General features: G+C 40.7%; 1 protein-coding gene across 1 annotated transcript in view; it reads right to left on the bottom strand.

The window, feature by feature from the left end:
* Nucleotides 1-23,122, bottom strand: part of LOC122796644 (copine-3-like) — a 1,024,312-nt gene that overhangs the window by 819,471 nt on the left and 181,719 nt on the right. Inside the window, 1 exon segment of the mRNA XM_044065281.1 lies at nt 16,791-16,970. Within this exon segment, the coding sequence (XP_043921216.1) occupies nt 16,791-16,970 (180 nt within the window).

Below are 23,122 nucleotides of genomic sequence, written 5' to 3'. Positions count from 1 at the left end.
CATCAGTGGTCCATCTCCACAAAGGTGGTGCCTCAATAGACCCTTGAAACTATCGCCCCATAAGCCTAACTAGCTTGGTCTGTAAAGCTATAGAAAGGATCATCATGGACCTCATAAATAAAGATATTGGGGACCTACAGACACTGGATCCTACCCAGTTCGGCTTTGTTAAGGGCAGATCCTGCCTCTTAAACCTGGTCGACTTCTTTGAAACAGTCATCAAGACCATTGACGAAGGGAAGGTGGTCCACACAGCCTACCTGGACCTCGCAAAAGCCTTCGATACAATACCCTACTCGGGCATTATAGATAAGCTCACCAGCTTAAATATAAACCCCTATGTCACTAGATGGGTTGCAAACTGGCTCAAGGACAGAACCCACATGGTTAGAATTGCTAGAGCCATGTCAGACTCCAAACCAGTTACAAGTGGCATCCCACAAGGCTCAGTCCTGGGACTTCTCTTGTTCGGTATATATTTCTTGGAGGTACAAGCCAACACGGAAGGACTGTGGCTGACCAAGTTCGCAGATGACTGCAAACTGGGCGCCATAATCGACTCTCCAGCCGACACAAGCATCCTCCAAAAGGGCCTCATAGAAACAGACAACTGGTGCCAGAGCCATGACCTCAAGCTAAACGCCAAAAAGTGTATAGTCATCCCCTTTGGCAAAAACAAAGTGCCCACAAATTACCACATAGGTGGTAATCCATTAAGTACGGTAGAAGTAATTAGGGACCTGGGGACCCAAGTTGATAGCAATCTCTCATTTGACAACCACGTGGCCAAAGTGGTTAGAAAAACATTTTATATAGCCCACCTAATCATGATGGGATTCACATCTAGATCAGGGGAGGTCATCGTGCCTCTTTACTCATCCCTCATCAGGCCCATAATCGAGTACAATGCCCCTTTTGGGATGTACCTTACCAAACACCTGCAGCAACTGGAAAGACCCCAAAAGTACCTCACCAAGAGGATCAAAGGGCTCAAACAGATGCCATATGCTGCCCGGTTAAAGAAACTCCAGCTCTACTCAGTGGCATACCGCCTGCTCAGAGGCGATCTGTGCCTGACATATAAAGCCATGTCCAACCCGGAATTAAGGGACATGCTGCACCTCAAAAAATCCAAATCTCATCGAGCTACGCGCTTGAGAGACTTGAACCTCAGCACTGAAATAAATAGGACATGCTGGAGGGACAGATTCATAACCCAGAGGCTCCCTTCACTCTGGAATAAAATCCCAGTCCAGGTTAGGCAGAGTCCCTCATTGACTCTCTTCAAGAGGAATCTTGATGAGTGGATGGGAGATCGTAGGTTTACCCTGGGTATCACTTCTGTGTCACTGTTAGACAGAGGCACAGTATACTAACCTCGAAAAAGGGCATAGCAAAATTAATTTAAAATGGGTGGCGAAAGCCAAACATACTCTGGATAGGCTTATAAATGCCCTAGGGCAGATAGCCTAGTATGACCCTATGAACCTATGAACCTAGGAGCAACGGGTCTTATAAAAAAAAAGAATCTACAATCGTATTTAGATATGTTACTAATACATGTAAATCCATACAAATTGCAGGAGGAGTCATTACTGGGCACACTGCGGGTGCTGTGAAGAGCACTTCTGGCTGGCATCAAAGATTGAAACAATACTAATTTCATGAACTTTAATCGTACTTTGACTTAGGAATGTTGTCCATTCCCGTCATGGTAATAGAAACCCTGAAGACTTGACGAAATTAAAAAAGAGAGAAACCATTATATTCATAAACAGTGAAAAATATTCTAAGAACTAAGTTAACATGGAAATAGAGAAAGAAGATTTTACCAACAGTGATGACTGCAAGTAAGAATACAGAAAATTGGCAAGAGGGAGCTGGAATTTACTGCTGGAAATTAGCATGGAAATGGAAGTATTGGGAGCAAATAACTAGGGAGCGAAATTAATTAAGATGGATAAAGCCAAGCAGAATTTTGCAAAAGCTGTTATGTACTCACCATAACTTTCCATCTGTGTTGTTCATTTTCATTCTTCCTCAGCTGTTGGGACTGGCCACTGCTAAAGCTTGTGATAACCAAAAAGTTCTTGAGCTTCTCCCTTACCCATAATGCACCAACTCCTAACATACTCAGATTTTGTTTGCTGATTTTACCTGAAGTGGTAACTACCAATATGTATATGTAAAGATAGATAAAAATGTATATGCCCTACAGAGGAAACCATAAATGGAGCTCAATCATCAAGGACAGTGGTGGTCTTACAATGTTTCATTCTTCCAGAAGTTTGTTGAAATAAGGGACTGGGGTTTGTTGGGTGGGACGTTGAGGAAGAATGAAATGGACAATACGATGAACATTATGGCGAATACACTTTCTTTATCTGATGTTGTCAGCTTTCAGTCTATCCTCAACTGTTGGGACAGAGTCCCCAGCTATCTAGAACCCTGGGTGGACTCTAAGGAAGACTATTCCTGAGCACAGTTGAGCAAAAGCTGCTCCACCCCTCAAGACTAGATCTAATTTGTAATGAGTGATAAAGGTATGAAGATTCACCCAGGTTGCAGCTGTACATATTTCATCCATGGAAACTCTGGATAAAAAGACTGAAGAAGTTGCCATGGACCTACCTGAATGGCCTCTTACAGGTGTCGATAAGGTTAGACCCAGTATGTTACAGACAAAAGAGATAAAATCCATCAGCCATCTGGTTAGAGTTACCTTTGCCACTGGCTTTCCCAATTTCAAATCTGCAAAAGAGACGAACAACTGGTCTGTCTTTCTGATTTCGTTTGTCCTGCATAAATACAAGTGTAATTGTCTGTGAACATCAAATAGGTGCAGCATACATTCATCTTCATTTGTAAATTTAGGAAAGAATACCGGCAAATTAATGGACTGATTGATATTGGATTCTGACACCACCTTGGGAAAGAAGGATGCATTGGCTTTGTAAAGTAACTCTAACATTATAAAAAATAAAGTAGGGAGGCTTCAATGACAAGGCTTGAAGTTCTGAAATCCTTCTAGCTGAGATGATGGCCACCAGAAAGACAGTTTTCCATATCAAAAACGTAAGGCCGCATTTAGCTGATGGTTCAAATGGGGAATTAATTAAGGCTTGCAGTAAGTACTAAGTTCAGATCAAATGGTGGACTATGGTTTTTATACGGGGTCTCAAAAAAAAGGCTGCATCTAACGAATGCTTTACAAACTTTAGAAGAGGCCATAGAAGAGCTTTCAAATCCAATATGAAAATTAGATACTGCTGCTAATTGAAATTTTATGGCAGAGGAACTCACCCCTTCATTAAAGATTAAAGCTAAAAATTCAAGTATGTTATGTATCAGAGCAGAAAAAGGGTCAATATGTTTTTGTTGTACCCAGTAAACAAACCTTTTCTATTTATTTGTATAAAGCTTTCTTGTTGAAGGTTTATGGGACGTTAAAAGGATATGCTGGGCAGGGGAAGACAGCATGGGGTGTCTGGCTATTAATGGCATAGGAAAAACCATGCTGTTAGCTTGAGGTTTGAGACAGCTGGATGAACCATGTGTAAGGAGATCTGGAATCAGATCAAGAATCCAAGGTTGCCAAAGAAGATGAGGCCACATGAAGGGGAGCCAAATCTGATGAGACCAGTAAGGTGCAATGAGGATGACTTTGCTCTTCAACCTGGTGGCTTTCATCAGAAATTTTGGAATTAGAGGGATTGGTGAGTAAGCACAAAGTAGCACAGGGGGCCAATCGTGAAGTAGAGCATCCCTCAGTGACTCCCCCTGAGGAGGAATTAGGGCAAAGTAGCTGCTAAATTTGTTGTTTAGGGGAGAAGCAAAAAGATTGCAGCAAGGCTGGCCCCATCAGCAGAAAATAATTTCTGCCACTTTCCTGTTGAGAGACCACTCATGACGTAGACAAATGGACCTGCTCAATTTGTCTGCTATCATCGAATCAAAAATGGACTAACAGCGAACCAAAAACACAAAACTAGAAAATCACTGTGAAACTCAGAAGAATACCTCCAAATTAGCATAAAAAGACTTTATTGATGCTGTCATCAAAAAGACTTAATCAGAAATGAAGTCTTTTTGATGAAAGCATCAATAAAGTCTTTTTATGCTAATTTGGAGGTATTCTTCTGAGTTTCACAGTGATTTTCTAGTTCTGTCTGCTGTCATACTGGATTTCCCCAGAATGTGCACTGCTATGAAAAAGTAGTTGGATGAGATTGCCTACTGCCACACTCTGAGTGCTTCTCGATATAAGGGGTATGAGCTGGTCCCTCCTTGTTTGTTGATGTACCAAACTACTGACATATTGTCCGTTTGAATCACAGCTCTCCCTGAAGTGAGAGTATTCTGGAAAAACTGCAATGCTAAAAACACTGCTCTCATTTCTAGGACACTGATATGCAAGTTGGCCTCTTTGGAGGACCAAGTGCCTTGGACTGTTCTCTCTAGAAAGTGCCCCCCCCCACCTGATCTGGGACGTGTCCATGGTCACTATGGCTGTAGGCTGAGGAAGAATGAAAGCACAGCCTTGAAGAACTTGATCTCAATGAATCCACCACCACAGGTATCCCTTGCATGCCTGAGTGATCTTTATTTCTGTTGGCACGTGCTGGTAAAGAATGGACCATTGTGCTGCTAGCATCCAAAGAAGAATTCTCATATGAAACCTTGCTAGAGGAACTAAAATTATTGCAGCTGACATCGACCCCAAGGCCTGAAGGATCAACTGGGCTGAAACACTGGTACTACAAATTATTTTCTTGACTTGGAATCTTATAGTCTGCACTCTTGAGAGATATAGAGAATCTGTCACTGATGCATGTTGAAAACTGCTCCTATGAATTCCAAAATTTCAGTTGGTTGTAGGTGAGACTCGCCGTAATTTATAGTTATTCACAGATGAAAACAAATCTAAAGTACTTGATTCCTTCCTCTTATTAACAGAGCCTGGTCAGGTAGTAATGAGCCAGTCATCTAGATATGGAACCACTCGGAATCCCTGCAGTCTCAAGTCAGCTGACACTACTACCATGCATTTGGTAAACACCCTGGGGGCTGTGGTGAGGCCAAATGGCAGTGCTCTGAACTGGTAGTGACTGGCTCCCAGACTGAAGCATAAGTACCTTCTGGATTGTCTGTTCATCTTTATGTGATAGCACACATCCTGAAGGTCTACTCAGCACATCCAATCGTCCTTGCCCAGGAAGGGGAGAATGGACTGAAAGTGACCATCCAAAACTTTGTATGCTGAACTGACAAGTTCAAGTTGCTGAGATCCAAAATCGGTCTCCAACCCCTGTTTTCTTTGGCATTAAAAAGAATCTTGAGTAAATTCTGGATTCTATCCTTTCTGGAGGGACCTCTTGGGTGACTCTTTTTTCTAGCAGCTATTGTAATTTTAGTGCTGCTTCTTTCATCTGACTGGGTGGAACATTGGGAATTTTGCATACAGTTGGAGGTGGAAGGGAAGGGAATTGTATAACCTCTGGAAATAGTCCTCTACACCCAAGTATCTTTTGTTATGTCTGCAGACGGGAGCAATTGGGCCTACTTTCAGGAATGCTGGTATGGTCTATCAGAGAAAGAATCTCTGGACCCCTGAGTTTGCAGGCCTCCTCTGCTGCGGGGGCATCATCATCCATTAGAGTTCGCCCCGCTGCCCCTAGGGGAACTTTTTCCACGTGTGTCCTGGAAAGGACCCTGGGACTTCTTGAACCACATCTTTTGACCACATCAATGATTCCTTGAAAAGGATCTTTGAGGGGTCAAAAAACATATGCCCACTGCAGAGAGGGTCTTTTCATTCTTCTCACACCTGGATAATGTGTCCTTCACTTTGAGGCCAAACAAAGAACTGCCATCAAGGGAAACACTGACAAACAAGACTTGAAAGGCGCCGCAAAATTACATAGGCACATCCAGGCATGTCTCCTAATAGATATGCCTGAACCCACTGCCCTGCAGGCACCTTCGGCTGCATGCGAAATAAGCCTCATGGACGAATTTGAAATAGACTGGAGGGTAGCCAGCTGAGAGGCCACAGATGATTGAGCCTCAGGAAAAATGGTCCCTGAAAAGGATTTTGAAAATTGTTTGATGAAGTCCTTTTCCAATCTAGTAAAATGTGCCAAATAGTTCAGTGACCTAAGAGCAATGGTCACTAAAGCATAGACATGCTTCAAAAATCTGTCCATCACCCTAAACCCCCTGTTAGGGGGGTGAACAGAGGAACTTTGTTCTGCAAGTTCCTTCTTTGTGGCCACTGCCACAATCATGGCACCCACGGGCAACCCCTTACTCCAAAATTCCTTCTCCACAGGTGGAGCCGGAATCCTATCTGGCCTCTTAGGTATTGGCTAAATTGAGTCAGGCTCCTTCCACTCCGAGGGACCAAATCAATGCTAGTCAGCTAGCAGAGTAATCCAGGAGGTAGATGGGCCAGCTCCAAAGGTCTCCAGAAATACTGACTCCTCTGGTGAAGGAATGCTGGGGGTCAAACCACCTCTCTGTTTCAGGAACTCAAGGATGCCTTCAAATGAGATGTCTTCTGGAGGTGATCATGGGGACACTTCAACCTCATCGAAATCAGTATCCTCTGTGTCTGGTTCTTGTGCAGAGTCCAAGTGATCCTCTTGCACTTTCTCTTCCTAGGGAATTCTTTGGTGGGATGCTCTGAGGAAGTGTCAGAGCATACTATGAAACCATGCTGGGTGGTCTGGGGGGTCTCGAGCTGACTGTCCCTGTGATGTCGAATAATGAGGCTCCAGGCGCAGAGATAACTGGGAGCTGGATAGGAGATCCAGGTGGGCTGCATCCATCAGTCCTGTTACAGCAGAGAATACCCTCTTCACAATCTCTAAGGCAGACCGCCTTGGAGAAAGAGAAGACCTTGGCACAGAGAAGGCAGGCTTCTGGACCAGTGTCCTCTCCCTCCCTGAAAGCAATCTCCCCGAGGAGGAAGTCGGAGTCGAGGTGTCCAATGCCAAGGCCCAAAGGTGCAGAGATGGCTCCAACATTTTTGGAGTCGATCTCAATGCCTCAGATCCAACAAGGAAACTTTGGCTCCGAAATTCCTCCAGATCCGAAGATGTCAGAGCAAGGGCACTCAAGAGTTAGCGTTGGATCTGAAGATATGGTTATCTTCAGGTCCAAGCTAGATGGACCCAGAAGACTCAAATCCATGGACTCTGAAGTAACCAATGGGATCACAGAAGAAGTCTGGGGTGGTGGACTGGTTGAAGGGACAGCCTCTTGACCCGAAGTGTTAGGAGCTAGTATCATACCCATCTGGATCTGCTCCGAGAGAAACTTCGTCATCATCCTATCCACATTTTCCTCAGTCAAACTCCTGGATGAATGAGACAAGGTTAGGGAAGGTGACTTTGAAAGGTGCCTTTCCATAAAGGGGGAAGCAGCCTGGAAGCCACTGGATCAACTGAAGGAAAATATCAAACAACAGGATCTGGAGCAGCTGGATCTGAAGGTTTCTTGGTCAGATCCGAAGACAAAGGATCCATTAACCTCTTTTTCTTTGGATCCAAGGCGGAAGAGGTATGAGACCTCCTTGAATCCAGTTTAGGCCTCTTCCTGGAAGGCTCAGAAGATACAGCCGAGGAAATGGATGGAAATGGAGACTTTGACCCCTCAGACTTTGGTTAGGGTATGGAGCCCCAGTGATAGCTTCACCAAAAGAAGATGGCAGCAAGCCTTTCAGAATCAACTTATTCTTTCTGTCCACAAGTGCTCTGGAATTAAAATGATGACAAATAGAGAAATCCTCCTGCAGGTGTTGTGAACCTATACAATAAACACAGAGTGTATGGGAATCAGAGATAAGCAACTTGTGCCTATACTTGAAACACTTTTTAAAGCTGGAAGGACCATTCTCAGCCATACTAACCTAATAACAAAGCACAACATAAGAACAAAAAAATTGTTTGGGGGGGAGAGTAAGTCAATAAAAAAATATTACCAACAATGGTAATTAAAGAATACACAAGTGTGTAAAGACAGCAGAAGTGGAAAACTACCAACAATAGAAAAAAAGCAGAACATATGAGGGTAACAGATGATAAGTATAAGAGAAATATACCGGACATATAAAGTTTTTCAAAGAAAAAATTCACTTATCTACTTAAAGACAATCGAAACTCAAGAACTACGGCTGACTACATCCTTCGTGAAAAGCGGCAAAAGAGATCTGGGCATGTTAGGGGTTGGTGCATTATAGGTAAGGGAGAAGCTCAAGAGCTTTTTGGTTACGACGAGCTTTAGTAATGGCCTAGTCGGATCCAAGGTTCGGATCCAAACCCAACAGTTGAGGACAAAATGAAAATTGACAACATCAGATCTGCAGGTTAAAAAATGACTTCCATACCAAAGACTAATAACAAAATATTGGCAAAGAGTAAGCAACAGGGAGTGCTAAATGAAAGACCAGCTATGGTACAGTTTTTAGTTGAGACTAGAATAGAAGCAGCTGTTAAAAAAGGAACGATTGGTACAGCATATAAAATATAACATGATAACTACAAGAGTCAATCACAGGAGTTTACAAAAGATTGGGAAGACAGATTGGTAAGGCAATTTACCAAGAAACAATGGAAAGACATCTGTATGGCTCCCAAGTATTCAATAGAGTCCAGAAGGTGTAGGATGTTTGCATGGAAGTGTTTGCATAGGTGTGCTTATACTCCTAGTAGACTCCACAGAATTTTACCTCAGGTAAATAGCAAATGCTAGAGATGTGATGGGAAAGACAGCAGAATCTGGAAATACGTGTTCTGTAGGAGACCTGGAAGACTGATAAGAAGAAATATACCTATTTGATCTTGAGGGGAAGAAGAATGTATTTGTCTTATACAGAAATCTTTATCCTCACTAGGTGCATCAGGCAGGTGAGCTCTTCCATTTGTTTTAAACCTCTTCAACATTTACAGAGGCTTGCAGAGATTAATGCCGCAGTGTTTTATCCCTAGACCTAGGACAGAACAAGGAATGTATCAGCTTAAAGTTTCTACTATTTTAATGTAGTCATTTGAGCTATATTAAATATTTCCTGGCAAATGTTCTAAAGTTAGAGGAGAGCTGCAAAAAAATCTAAAGCTAGACTGAATGTTTGGAAAGACAGTCAGTCTTGAGAACATTATACCCAGAAATACACTGGGCTCCTCCCCAAAGAACATAACTGGACTTTGTAAGGGCTTGGAAGACACCAAAGTATCCATCCCTAAAACTGTTAACTTTTATTTACTTATGTATGCATGTATGTATGTATGTATGTATGTCTGTATGTCTGTATTTATTTATTTATTTAACACTGGTTTACTGGGAAAGTCCGACTGGACAGAACCCATTTTCATCAGAGGACCGTGGAGAAACGCTCCAGATGCATGTCTTTGGAATGTGGGAGGAAAGTGGAGCACCCGGAGGAAACCCACATGAACATGGGGTGGATATGCAGACTCTGCACAGAAGGAATTTCAGCTGTGAATCAAAATAGAGAACCTCTTGCTGTGAGGCGACAACACTAACCGCTGCACCACTGCACCACCCGCAGATTGTCACTCCAAACTTTTTCTCTGGCATTGAAATCAAAGAAGAGAACTTTAGTACTTCGGAAAATAAAAGCATGTCCTTATGAGTATGGGAGTCATTTGGAACCTGATGCCTGTTTAGGAATGCTGCTGGATTTCTTCTGTTTAGTTCCTTAACAGCCTCCTTTTTAGTTTCCCCTTTTGTAAGACTGCATTCTCCTTTCCCTGTAAATTTCTGATTCAGAATTTTTCATGACTGAGAGCAGATTAAAAACATACAACCAAAAGTGATAAAAGACTAAATGTTTTGATGAAAATAATGTCTACATAGCCAATCACAATTGCAGTTTGTACAATATTAAGAACTTGACTGAAGAACTTGACAAAGAATGTAATAACAGTGAAAAGCATGCACCACTACATACTAATGTAAAACATAAGATGTACTGAGAAGAAATATAGAAACTAATTAGCAGTGGTAGTCTAAAGCTGCCACCTGTACACTTCATGGTTCCAATGAATGTAGGCATTGGTCAATTTAGACTATAAGGAATGACAATTTGCTACCTGAATAACTGACCAGAAATAAGCAGGTAAGTGGGATAAAAACCTTAATACAATGACTTAGTGCTAAAGTGACACTTCCCAACAGCCTTAATGTGAAACTAAAATGTCCTGAAGGCAGCTCACACTTGATATTTAAATCTCAGTCTGCCATAAAAATCATTTGAAAATCCCGCCCTATGATACAAATTCTAGTCTGCTTCTCAATACATATAAGATGAGGAACCTGTGATAGACAAAAGAAGACATGGACAAGCTCTGCACAAGCTTTTGCCACATCAGGTTTTAATTGAGTTTCTGCAATCTACTGAAACATGAAATCCATTATTCAATAATGTATAAGTGAAGAAAACACTGAACTGAAGATCACCAAAATAATACAGATAAAATGAATATCTCAACCTTGTAGGAGCTCCCCAAGAGGAAGCGTCAGTATCAGGCTCAAGAGCTGTGGTACCCCACACTTTAAATGCCGACTCCCAAAGGAATTATGCACTGGGACGGCCATCTGTATTCATCCCAAAAACTAAGAGGTGAACCTATTAAAGAGTGGTACCAGAAAGACCATGATGTGATATCAAGTGACAGATCAAACTACCATAGTCCACAGTGTCCAAAGCCACCAACAGATTAAAAATTATCAAAATGGAGTACAACCTTCGATCTCATGGCATAAAGAGGTCACTTACAACTACAATACAGACTACCTCAATATTGTGCTTAGATCTAAAACCAGAATGACATGGAAAGTACAGGCGTGTAAGTAAATGTACAATAACAGTAGATGTTCAAAAGGATCACTGCCTCATTAGCCTTAGCTAAATGGGTTATATCCTGCCTTGAATTTAACAGTTGGACAGCCTCCAAAGCTTAAAGGCACCTCTCATGTGCCCAGACCATTGATAACTCCTGCAGAGCAGTGCAGGTGTCAAGCCTTTCAAAGCTTTCACGCCAACTGAGAGCAGGAGGCTACAGCCCTAAGTGGTCAGGATTAGGTAAATATATATCAATATCTTCTCCCTAGCAATGAAAAGCATATAAAAATAAAGGGGGGTGGAAGGAGAGAAGCAGCAACTGCTGCAGTGATCTATTTGAAAATCTGTCATGATAAAGCTTACTCACATCAGCTGTAAGACATTTTTCCTTAGATCACTTCTGCAGTAGCTTTAGCTATATGTGTAGAAATATTTAAGCTAATAATGTTTGGGAAGAGAGGGGAAAGGGGAGCTCTTGGAGGGGTCGGCTGTAACTGACTTAGATTATTTTCAAAGATTGTGGGGATTTTAAAGTATAAATCTACAGCATTGTGGAAGGTAATGTTATGTGGGCCAACTTATTTGACAGTGGGCTTACTTTTGTGCCCACCTCAAGAAGCAAAATTGATCAAACCCTCATGCAACTAAAGTTATTTGTTAGAAAATTAAATTTGGCTTTTTTATTTTTAAGATGGTAACAGGGGTGACTGTAACATAATGGATTTGATAAAAAGGCCTGGTACTTTTAATCGACCTCTTCATCCCATGGTTTTGTTTTTGAAAAACTGTGTGAGTCTGACTTTAGGAACTTTTTGAAGGCAACCCCTGTTCGACCTCTTGATTATAATTTAAGTGAGTATTAAAGGTGTTTATTAAAAGAAATTTCTAGCAATAAGCACCTCAGGGTGATGAAACTAGATAATGGTAGGGGGTTGGTTGTTGTGGACAGTAATAATTATAAAAATAAAATGTTAAACCTGTTATATTCTGATACGAGGACACCTCCTTAAATCAAATGCATATAGCGTATCGGAAGATAGATCTGACTCTTGAGGAGATGTTGCTCTGCAATCAGATTACAATGGAGAATTTTAATTATGTTTACGTCCATAACCCCAAGACCCCCAACTATTTTCGGTATTCTCAAGGTGCACAAAAATATTTGTGACCCCCAATGTGCCTGACTGTTGATGCTAGGGCATCTAAAACATTCTGTACAGCTAAATATACTGATTTTTACACTAAGACTGTTCTTGAGACCAACCCAGTGTTATTGAAGGACTCATGGGATTGCTTATCTATGGTAACAGATGATCTCTTTTATGATGATATTATATTTGTTACCATTGATATTCAAGATCTTTATTCAGTTATTCCCCATAAGGTTGGTGTTGAATGATTTTAAGAATACCTTAGGCATTATACAACTTTAAGTCACGATAAAATAGATGTTTTAAAGGTGTTTATGGAAACTGCAATGGAAAACAATTTTTTGGTATTTGAAAATCAACTTTTTAGGCAGATAACTGGGATAGACATGGGGGTAACATGTGCCCCTATGTTTGCCAACATGGTTCTTTCTTATTGGGAAACTAATTTTGTTTTGAGGTCTGAATTTTGGATTCTATATGTGCAGTTTTCAGACAATATGACTTTCTTCTGTATAGATAATGAGGTCAGACTAAAAGAATTTTTAGATTATTTGCATATGACTACTGATTTCTTAAAGTTCACCATGGATATACAGGGTGATATGGTGCATTTTTTAGACATTACTTTGTGGAAGAGCAAGCAAAAATGAGGTTTTAATTTGCATACTTATCGCAAACATACTTACTGACATTCATTACTTCATTTTGGAAGTATGCACACCTTACATCAGAAAAAGTCCCTCGTAAAAACAGTATGTGTAAGATTGGCCCGTATGATATCTAGGGATGATGATTATGAAATTGAAATGGGTAAGTTGAGGGATATGTTTAGTAGAAGGGGTTATCCCGAGACTTTTCTAACTAGTATTTTTGATGAAGTTAACTTTAAGAGAAAATTGGGCCATTTTTTGCCCTTACTAGATAGGAAGGAAGGGGTTGCTGCTGCTGTTACTAATACTACTGCTACTGCTATTGTTGCTAATGCTGCTGCTACTGCTATTACCATTACTACCACCAGTTCTACTAACCTGGTTACTAGTACAAGGGATGTTTGTGAGGCAGTGCAGCTTTTTAACAGGGCCTTTGTGCTAGAGTACACATGTAATTTTGATGGTTTTAGCTCCACTGTGAACAGGAATTTGAATATTTTTGGGATACACAAAGATTATACTGAGATTGTGGGGTCCAAACTTGCTATTGTTTATAAAAATATTTTAGTTTTAAAACAATACTGGCGAAACTGGGGCTTTCTAAGCTTGAGGGTACGATACTTAGGTGCAGTAGTTGTAACCAATGTCAGTACATCCTGAAAGGGACTTCCTGCTATGTACAGGGTTATGGGGAAATCATTTTGAACCGAAGGTTTTGTTGTGGTTTACTTAACCCTTTATGTATGTTGTTTTGCATTCTATATTGGCAAAACTAAACTTTGTTTAAGGAAAAGGATTTACCAGCACTTATATGATATTAAGAAAAATGACGATAGGAATGCCTTATTTAAACATCTGAATGAGAATATCACGCATAAATTTAAGTTTATTGTTACTGATCAGGCCGATTTGAGACAACAAAGGGTCCCTGTGATGACTATTTGGACTTTTTAGAGGTTAGGTGGTAACTGAAGACTAATACCATAGTAGCCCCTGGTCTTAACGAGAATGTTTCTATTAGCAGTATATTAAAACCAAAAACTGAGTTTTTTTTTTCTTGACTAGTAAAATGTTTAAAGGGGTTACTTTTAGTTAAATTGGCTGTAATGCTATGGTCTGGGATGGATAGTGCCACATGGAATATTTCTGTTGGGTACATTAGTGAATACATTGTATACCTTTATATATATAAATATATATATATATATATATATATATATATATATATATTTTTTTTTTTTTTTTTAAGGTAGTTACAGTAATTTTTGTTTCTTTTGTACTAAGTTTTTAAGAATTGTATTGTTGTTTAACATTCACTGGTTATGGTATTGCATTAGCTAACTCTAGTATGGGTTGCTTTTTAGGACAAGGGTGCTTTAAAGGTTTTAATTATTCAATTTTCTAATTTTTGTATGTAATTAGATTTATTTTTCTTAGAGGGGACTGGAAAACTAACATAGGTTTGTTTGCAGAATCAGTAGCTCAACAGGCAGCAAGCTCGTCTTTATTTCAGAAAGCTGTGTGTTCCATTTCAACATCGAGTACATAGATTCATTTTCCAATACTAACACTGCAACGCAGCACAAGGGTGGTGCTGCACTAATAGGCGTGGCATCCTTCGGATGAGATGTCAAACCGATGCCCCAACCCCAACCACCTGAGTTGGTGAGAGCTCAGGTGGATGTAAAAGATCCCATTGCACTTATTAAAAAGAACTGGAAATCTCCCAAGTGTCCAGGCAAATTTCCCTAGTCAGTATGAATACCACATCAGGTCTCACTTGAAAAAAAATGCTGTTGGCCTAGTGGGACTACCCCAGTCAATAAAAAGTTTAAATATAATGAAATAACCGAGATATAGTGGCAAATGTTATTATGGCTGCCACTATATCTCAGTTATTTCATTATATCTTTGTAATCTGACTATTTTAATGCAGCAGAAGCAGTTATTATATTGCAATGGACCTACCACTGTAAAGTGTTCTGGAAGTTTTTTTTTTCCAGAATCTACTTCCAGTCCCCTTTATAGAAATCACGCTAGACATATGGGAATCACTTTTTTTAACTTCTATGTAAATGGAATGGTAGTAGTGTGAGTCACAGCATTTTGTACAGTTTCTCAAAACTATTTTCATTTTTTATTTTTATTTTTTATTCCTGTGAGTTGTGTTCTTAGATCACCTGTCTTTAACACTAGTTGTGAATGCTCAACAAAATAAACTATCTGAACTGCATGCTTTAAAGTTTCCAGTTTTTACACTGCTGACAGACCCTCACCCATATTCCTCCTGATATTGTCATTGTAATCCAGTAGCAGTTAACTGACTACTGTTGCTTCTACTTCAATGAACTTTTAACAGACTTTTAAACTACTTTGCTATTCACCGATGTCTGCAGGGATAAGATATGTGTTTCATCCTGAAAGTTGCCAAAAATGTACTGTATTTGTTTAAAATTTATTTTCCATAAAATGCAGCACAAAAAATAAGTTTACTTTCTGTTCTTGAATTTGGGTTAATGATATTTTTTCTGTTGATGCCAGGTTGTCTTTGTGTGTGGCATTTTCCCCACCTTTGTTGTATTTGTAGATACACCCTTGACTTGTCACACTGTAGTATACCTGCACTTCATCCAAACCATAATCCTTGAGAATGACATATTAGTATTTTTGTGTTGTGAACATTGTCAGGATTTGTACGATTGTCATTTGCTTTTTTAACAGGGAAATGATCTTTAATTTTTAACAGTGGATAATGGGTGAGTTGTTACCAATTACCAAGTATTCTATAATTTATTGGTATAGTGTCATATGTGCCTGTTACAAAAAGTAACCTGATGCCACCACTGCTATTATCCCCACATGTTTTTTTTTCATCACCTGATGCTTGTTGTTGTTGCTATTGCTTTTATTGAAAGTGTGGACTCTTCTTTTTTTTTTTTTGCTTGTTCTTTTCTCATTTACTTCCAAGATACATTTAGCTGTCACTTACTCAGTCTTCATAAGTGTCTTTTTATTCTTTTTCCATAAGCTCACATCATCCAAAAAATGGCAAATCCTTTCTTCAAAACCTTATGCATTACTTACAATACAGGACATAAGTAAAGTCCTATGGAGACAGCCTCAAGGCCCTATCCCTGTATTATGTCTCCTACATGTTGTTGAGGGGAGATCTAGGTCTGGCATACAAGGCATTGTCAGACCCCACCCTGATGAACCTTCTGCATATCTGCAAAACAAACAGCACTAGAATTACTCATTCTAAAGACGTAACCCTTGCCTGTGATATAAATAGGACCTGCTGGACAGACAGGTATGCATCCCAGAAACTACCCCTTCTCTGGAACAGGCTCACCATCCATGTAAAGCAGATTTCCTTCCTAACCCAATTCAAGTGTAGCTTGAACAACTGGATGGGAACAGGAAATTCATCCCTAGTTTGGCATCTATGTCTTTAATGGACACAAGCGGCTTGTAAATGGTTTATCTTCCAGGACCCTGCTTGTAAATGCTTCATCCCTCAAGCCCCTGCTTACACTTTTCTAGGGTACCAGAACTTTTCAGTGATTTGGGATGCATGGCTAGGCTTACAAAGGCTCTTTTAGTTGTCACCTTATGCACGTATAAACCTATGAACAAAGACGCCAAGCACACTGTAACAACTATACACTGTTCATCAACATCCTATCAACTGACTGGTCTCCATTACGAATCCTTGTGTCCCCTTACTTGGCTAATTTAATTCTTGTCATCATCACATGTCCTACTCCAAACTTTATAATTCATTCTGTATAGTTCTAGCCAGATTACTGTCTAGTAAGAACCCCACCTAATATTCTTTAAAACACACATGCAGTTACTTGGCTAATTTAATTCTTGTCATCATCACATGTCCTACTCCAAACTTTATAATTCATTCTGTATAGTCCTAGCCAGATTACTTTCTAGTAAGAACCCCACCTAATATTCTTTAAAACACACATGCAGTTTTACAAAGTCAGTGCTGTTTACACCACTCTAGTGTTTGCCTTTTGACATATTTAACAAGTTGCTATCAATAAGTACATGACCTAAAAAACTAAGTTATTTTCATTATAAATAAAACAAATTGTAAACTCTACTTACTTGGCCAAGGGTGCACTCAAATTCTCCAAGAAAATCATCATCACTCAGATCATACGTTTGGTTATCAATATCATAAATGGCAAACTTCAGCTTTTGTACCACTTCAAAGTAGTAATCAATGCAGAATCTTTTGTTAAACTTTGGGTTGAGGCAATTCTGAAGTTTCTCTGTGCGATCAACCTTAAAAACATGCACAAATATTGAAGTTGAAAAAAATCTCAAATACCAAAATAAGACATTCACAGTGACAGATGTCCATGTGCCACATTATCTGAAAAATGTACAACACTGTGAGATTCTAAGATATAAACTATAAGAACTAGATCTAAATTTTAAAATCATACTAGGATGTCAATGAGCCCCCCCCCCCAAAAATCACTTAACTTCTTTGGTTTTACTACATACCTGGAACCATAGCTCTTAACCTTTTATTTCCAGCATCAGAGATAAAGCCAAAAATATTAATTTATTGGTGATATTAACTTGGAAAGCTGACAGGATAAAAAGGATGTGAATTAGCATCGACTTTCTAAAGGAAAATAAGACAGTAACTATACTGATTATCAGTTATCGAATAAGAAACACCACCCTACTCAAAAACAGTGCCACTTTTATGACGGATTGAGCAAAAGTTTGAGCCAAAATCACAGTCTTTCCTGAAAAATCTTGGACAGTTGACTGATGTTAAGAACCTTCATATCTGTATGCCTTCATTAGCCCATTCTGGGTACTATATTATCTAAAACACAGAGCTGAAAGTGAGAAAAGACTACACTGCAGATTAGAACTTCAAACTGATGAGGCAGCCACAACAGTTACCACCCTGCTTACAAACCAATGACAAGTCAAGTAATCCGAAATAATCTAATGTAAAAGTAATAAGTCTGACTAGTTAATAGATGTGAAGAAGGAAGTTAAACTGAATGGATTCAATAGTAGAAGGCAGATAAATAATGAAAACGAGGACTGCTCAGGTGTTATCTTGGGTGATGTCATTGATATTGTAAAAATCTGAAGGGACACTATCTGTGTTTTGCTAACCTTCTAATTTACAGGTAGTTCTGAGATAAAAGTACATTGAGGGCAAGATAAGGTAAAATGCCACAGATCTGGTCTACGTCTTGCTGAAGTTACAACAGAAGCTCATTTCTACTAGTATATCCTGATGTCCATCTATATCACTATTGCAGTATTGTTTACAGAAGGGATTTCCCACCCAGGGCAGTCTGATGCTCGGCCAGTATACCAAAGCCTAATGATTTTGTATACACTTATGCTCTCCAAACAGAACGTAGGGCATAAAAGGGATGTACAAGAGTCAGCTACCCAAAACTTCTTTGCCACCATTTGAATGCCATTACTGCTACTTTGTCTGAAGCCTTGTTGCTGTGATGAATACCCAGCCGCCAGATAAGTGCCTCATTGGGGTTGTTTTTTTTTCTCTTTTTTTTCTTTTCTTGTTCTTGTATTTTATTTTGCTAACTAGAGTTGAAGTGATCCAAGAAGGGAAAAAAGTCAGTGTGAGAGGCAGATTCCCATAAGGATCGTCAAGAACAGTGTCTTTTTTGTTTGGATGCTTCCCACAACCATACTCCTTGTAGTATCTGTAAGGTGTTTGTTCCTATGACACTCAGAAAAAAATCTCATTTGTCTTCCCTGACCACTTATCTTGAAAGCCAGCAGCTTAAACAGTTAGGCCACAAGGATACCACAGTAGAATCCTTTAACTCCGAGATACTCTCGCTAGGTAAGAAGAAGGCCAAGAAGTCTCAGCTGGATTCTTTAGCTGTCCATCCTCCACTGGAAATCCCTCTAGAAGTGGATAATAGCTCTGTAGGGCATCCAGCATCTACCTTGGATTACTCTACTGTGACCCCATTGGGGGCCGGCATGGATATGTGTTTTCACATGTCCTCTGAGGCTTTGCAAGCGTCTGCTCTGGACATAGATGGGGAACTGTGATTTATTATCCCAGAGGGTCCTAGTTGGATCCCACAGATACTGGTCAGGGAGAAGGTTCCAGGTTCTGATACTGAATTTTTGCCAAGGGTTGGAACCTTCAGTATTTGTTAGGGTTAATGTAACTTCCAAAAAAAGACAAAAAAACAAAGCCTGTTTCAGTCCATTCTAAGGATCTTCAAAGGAAACGGCAAGAGTTTACTCAGGGCTTGTTTTCTGCCTTGATGGATCTCAAGCCTTGTCAAGAGGTTTCGGTGCCTATTGCTCCTTGGAGCTCTACCCCTTCTATATGGTTTATAAAGCTTAGGGAACTGGATTCCTCCAATGAGGATTGAGTGTCTGACCATGGGTCTTTGCTCTATTCTTTACAGATGTCTTCACCTTTGGCTTATGGTTCTGATGAAGAGGAGTCTGTTAGCCCTGAATCTCCTTTTGAAGAATTATCCTTTGGGGACACAATTGCTAAAATGATAGAATACTTTAAGTAGGGTTCTTCTCAAGTGTCTGATATTCGGAGAAGATATTATGAGCTGCTTTAGGTGGATACTCCTAAACCATCTGCAGTTCCTCCTGTGTTGGCTGCTTTGTTAGACACTTTCATTGCTGCTTCTAAGTCTCCTGATTCTCAGACTCCTTCTCCTAAGAAACCTGAAAGGTTTTATAAGGTTCCTGAGGACTGTCAATTTTTACTTAAATGTCCTTCTGCTGTTCCTGCTATGGTGTCAGTCTCTTCTGACAAACCTTCTAAGCTTTTCCCTCTTTCAAACTTTTGCTTTCTGATAAGGACAGTAGGGCAATAGAGAGGACTGGTAAGAAAGTTTGCACCACTTCTACTTTGGCCTTTAGGGTTGTTAATTACCAGGCCCACATGACCATTTATGTCCTGGCCTTGACTACTGAGGCCTGTCAGGTGATTTCTGACCTCCCTGATTCTGAAGGCAAATCATTTGCCTTATGTATTTTAGGTTCTGCTTCTCAAGTGGCTCGCCACTCTACTAAGTGTAGCTGTGATACTGCTGAAGCCTCTTCCAGGGCTGCAGCTTTTGGGTCTGTTATGAGGTGTTATTTTTGGCTTTGTCTCCAGTTTCTGCTGGAGGACATTAAGGCCAAGTTGTTGGATGTTCCTTTAACAGTATACATTTTTTTGGAACTACAGCTGCTGACCTGTTTAAGTCTCTTCAAAAGAAAGGCAAAGCCTTACAGGACCTTAAATGTATTTTGTCTCTCCTATCCCTAAGTTTCAGTGGAATTACCTTCTAGATCTGCTACTGTGCATGTTTGCAGGCAACCCCGCCAAGTAGACCCTCTCTGGTGAGGCTTCTCAGATTTCTGTGGCCCAGAAGCCTCCTTTGTTGGATAAGCCTGCTTCTCTTAGACACTTCACCCCCCCCCCAACTAGGTTCCTTTGTCCTTTTGACTTTCCCTTTGTTTTCCAAATTGGAACCTCATCACTTCAGACTCTTGGATTCTTCCTATCATCTGGGTTACTTCATGGTAAGGAAGCCTCTCCCTCCTTTTTCAGTGATTCTTCAATCTCCTCTAGAGCAACTTCCTCACCTCACAGAGGTTCTAGGGTCCCTGGTGAACCAAAGAACCATTCAACCTGCCCCCCTTCCTACGTAGTAAAGGGTTTTTATTCCAGGATGTTCCTGGTTCCTTGAAAGGAGGGCACTTAGAAACCTATTCTGGATCTCTCCTTGTTCAGTACATTTCTTAGGGTCCCTTCTTTTTGGATGTTTACTCTACAAACCCTGTTTCCTATTTTACTACCCTAGGCTTTTCTGGTATCTTTGGATCTGAAAGATGCTTACCTTCATATTCCTATTCACCCTCTTTTCTCTGTTTTTCCCTTTCATTTTCAGTTCTTTGCTTTGCTCTTTGGGTTCTCTACTGCCCCAAGGGTATTCACAAAATGTCAAGCTCATTTGACTGCTTTCTGCAGGCTCCAAGACATTCAGATTTTTCCTTATCTAGACGATCTGTCTCTTCAGGTGCCTTCTCCCAGTCGCATGTTACTGGATCTGCAGTTCACCATCTCTCTTCTTCAAAGTCTGGGGTTCACTTTCAACTTCCAAAAGTCCGTCCTGAATCCCACTCAGGATCATGTGTATCTGGGACCGAGGATTCAGACAGTGCCAATGCTGGCCTCTCTTCCACCTCCAAAAGTTTTGTCATTGACAGCCTTATTTCAGTCTCTTCTTCCTCTGACTGCCAGGCAGGGAGCTTCTTCGGGCCCTGGGATTCATGGCCTTTTCTACTCCAGTGCCCTCTCTTTCCAGACTGCATATGTGGAAGCTTCAGTGGTAGCTCAAGTCAGTTAGGCTGCAGCACTGTCACTCTCTGGATTTCAGTGTACCTCTCCTTCCCTGTCTAAAGAAAGAATATGAGCAGTGGATTCAACAGTTTACTCGCAACCCAGGCCTAACCTTTCAGCCTCCAGTCCTTTGTGCTGTGGTGCTTGTGTTAAATGCTAAGTTCTCTAGAGTTCTCTAGCTGGTGTACTTAGTTAGATAGGAGTTCTAATCTCACTGCAGTCAACTGGTGTATGTGTGTTTGTGTGTGTGTGTGTGTGTGTGTGTGTGTGTGTGTGTGTGTGTGTGTGTGTGTTCATTTGTGGGGTGGGAAGCTGACATAATGGTTAAGGTGTTTACCTTACAGACACAAGTTGAAGAGTTTGATTCTCACATGGGGTAATTGGCTAGGCATAAAATAGCCAGCAAAGGCAGTTAACCTAGTATAAATCTGTGAACCTTCTCAAGAACTGTTTGTCAATGCCTCAGACATGGGGTGGGAGGCTTCTTTTAGTCACCTGAAAGTACAGAAGTCAGACTACATCAACATCAAACAGATGAGAGCTCTGATTCTGGCCCTTCAAGTTTTTCACCCCATGGTCTCTCCAAGCCCCGTGAGGGTGTACACACACTAAAGTGATGTGGTATATCAACAAGCAGGGAGGAACAAATCTTGCCTCCTCTCCAGGATGGCTCTTCAGGCTTGGGAGGCAGCTCTCAGTTCTCAATTAACTCTTCAGGCAGTACACATTCCTTCAGACTACAGTGTGGTGGCAGACTCGCTAAGCAAGTCCAAAACACCAGCTCACGAATGGATGCTTCACAGAGATGTGTTTCTGGACACTGTCTGGGTATTCCTCAGCTAGATCTTTCTGTCTCCTCCACTAAACTGGCAGCTTCATCTCTTTGTTTCAGAGTGCCATGTCATCTAGAATGGAAGGCAGGCTCCCTTTCTGTTCCTTGGAAATGGATGTTTCTTTATGCTTTCCCTCCTCTTCCGCTACTTGCAAAAGTCCTGCAGAAGACTCAGCTGGACTCTCCAAAAATCTTGCTAGTGACTCCCTTTTAGCCAAGACAGCACTGGATCCCCCTCTTAATGCATCTGGCCAGGGGCAATCACCACAAGTTACCTCACCAGTTAGATCTCTTCACACAGGGCAAAGGGTTTTTCATCTATCCTCACTTTTCCATTCTTCAAATGACACTGTGAGTTATAGGGTTTTGATCCTTTTCAGGCACCTCTTTTCTGAGGACGTGCTCAGGGTTTTACAGCAGGCAAAAAAAACCCCTCAGCCTGAAAATCTTAAATGTCCAAATGGAAATGATTTTCTGTCCGGCCTGATGCCATGCTCGTAATCAGGACCCTTTTTCAGTGGAGGTCCCTTTGGTCTTCTCTTATTTGCATGACTTGGTCCAGAATGGCCTGGCCTATTCTTCTGTGAAAGGTCATTTGTCAATCATTTCTGCTTGTCTGCCCCTGAATCCTTCTTTGGCTTCTTGTTTAGAGGTCAAATAATTTGATAAAGGCATTCCTGCATATCAGGCCTCCAAGGAAACCTATTTCTTCTCCTTGGAACCTTAATTTTGTTTTGGAAAAATTTGACTCAGGTTCATTTTGAGCCTGCAGATTCTGCTTATATGCAACATTGTACCTGGAAGACTGTTTTGTTGTTGGCTCCTACTTCTGCTCAGAGGGTTTCTGAGATCCAGGCCCTTATGGCCATTCCTTCTTTTTTTTTTTTTTTTCACAAGGGACAGGGTGTCCCTTCATTCTAGTCCTTTTTATGCCCAAAGTAGTAAATGAGTTGTCCTTGAATCAGTTGGTACAACTCCCTTCCTTCTTCCCTTCTCCAGAGTCTGCTCGTGATAGGCTCCTGCATACCTTGGATTTGCATAGACAGCTCAAGTACTATTTGGATAAAACTAAGGCAATTCATAAGTCTGATCAGCTTTTTGTTGCCTTTCATCCCAGGACATTGGGCTTGGTTGTTTCTAAGTAAACCATCTCCTCCTGGATGGTTATCCATCTGGATATCAAAGGCTATTTTGTTTTGTTACACTTTTCATGGCAAATCTCTGTCT

The sequence above is a fragment of the Protopterus annectens genome, chromosome 3.part0, assembly GCF_019279795.1.
Source record: "Protopterus annectens isolate FY-2018-M chromosome 3.part0, PAN1.0, whole genome shotgun sequence".
Lineage (NCBI taxonomy): Eukaryota > Metazoa > Chordata > Ceratodontiformes > Protopteridae > Protopterus > Protopterus annectens.
This window is presented reverse-complemented; position numbering and strand designations above follow the sequence as displayed.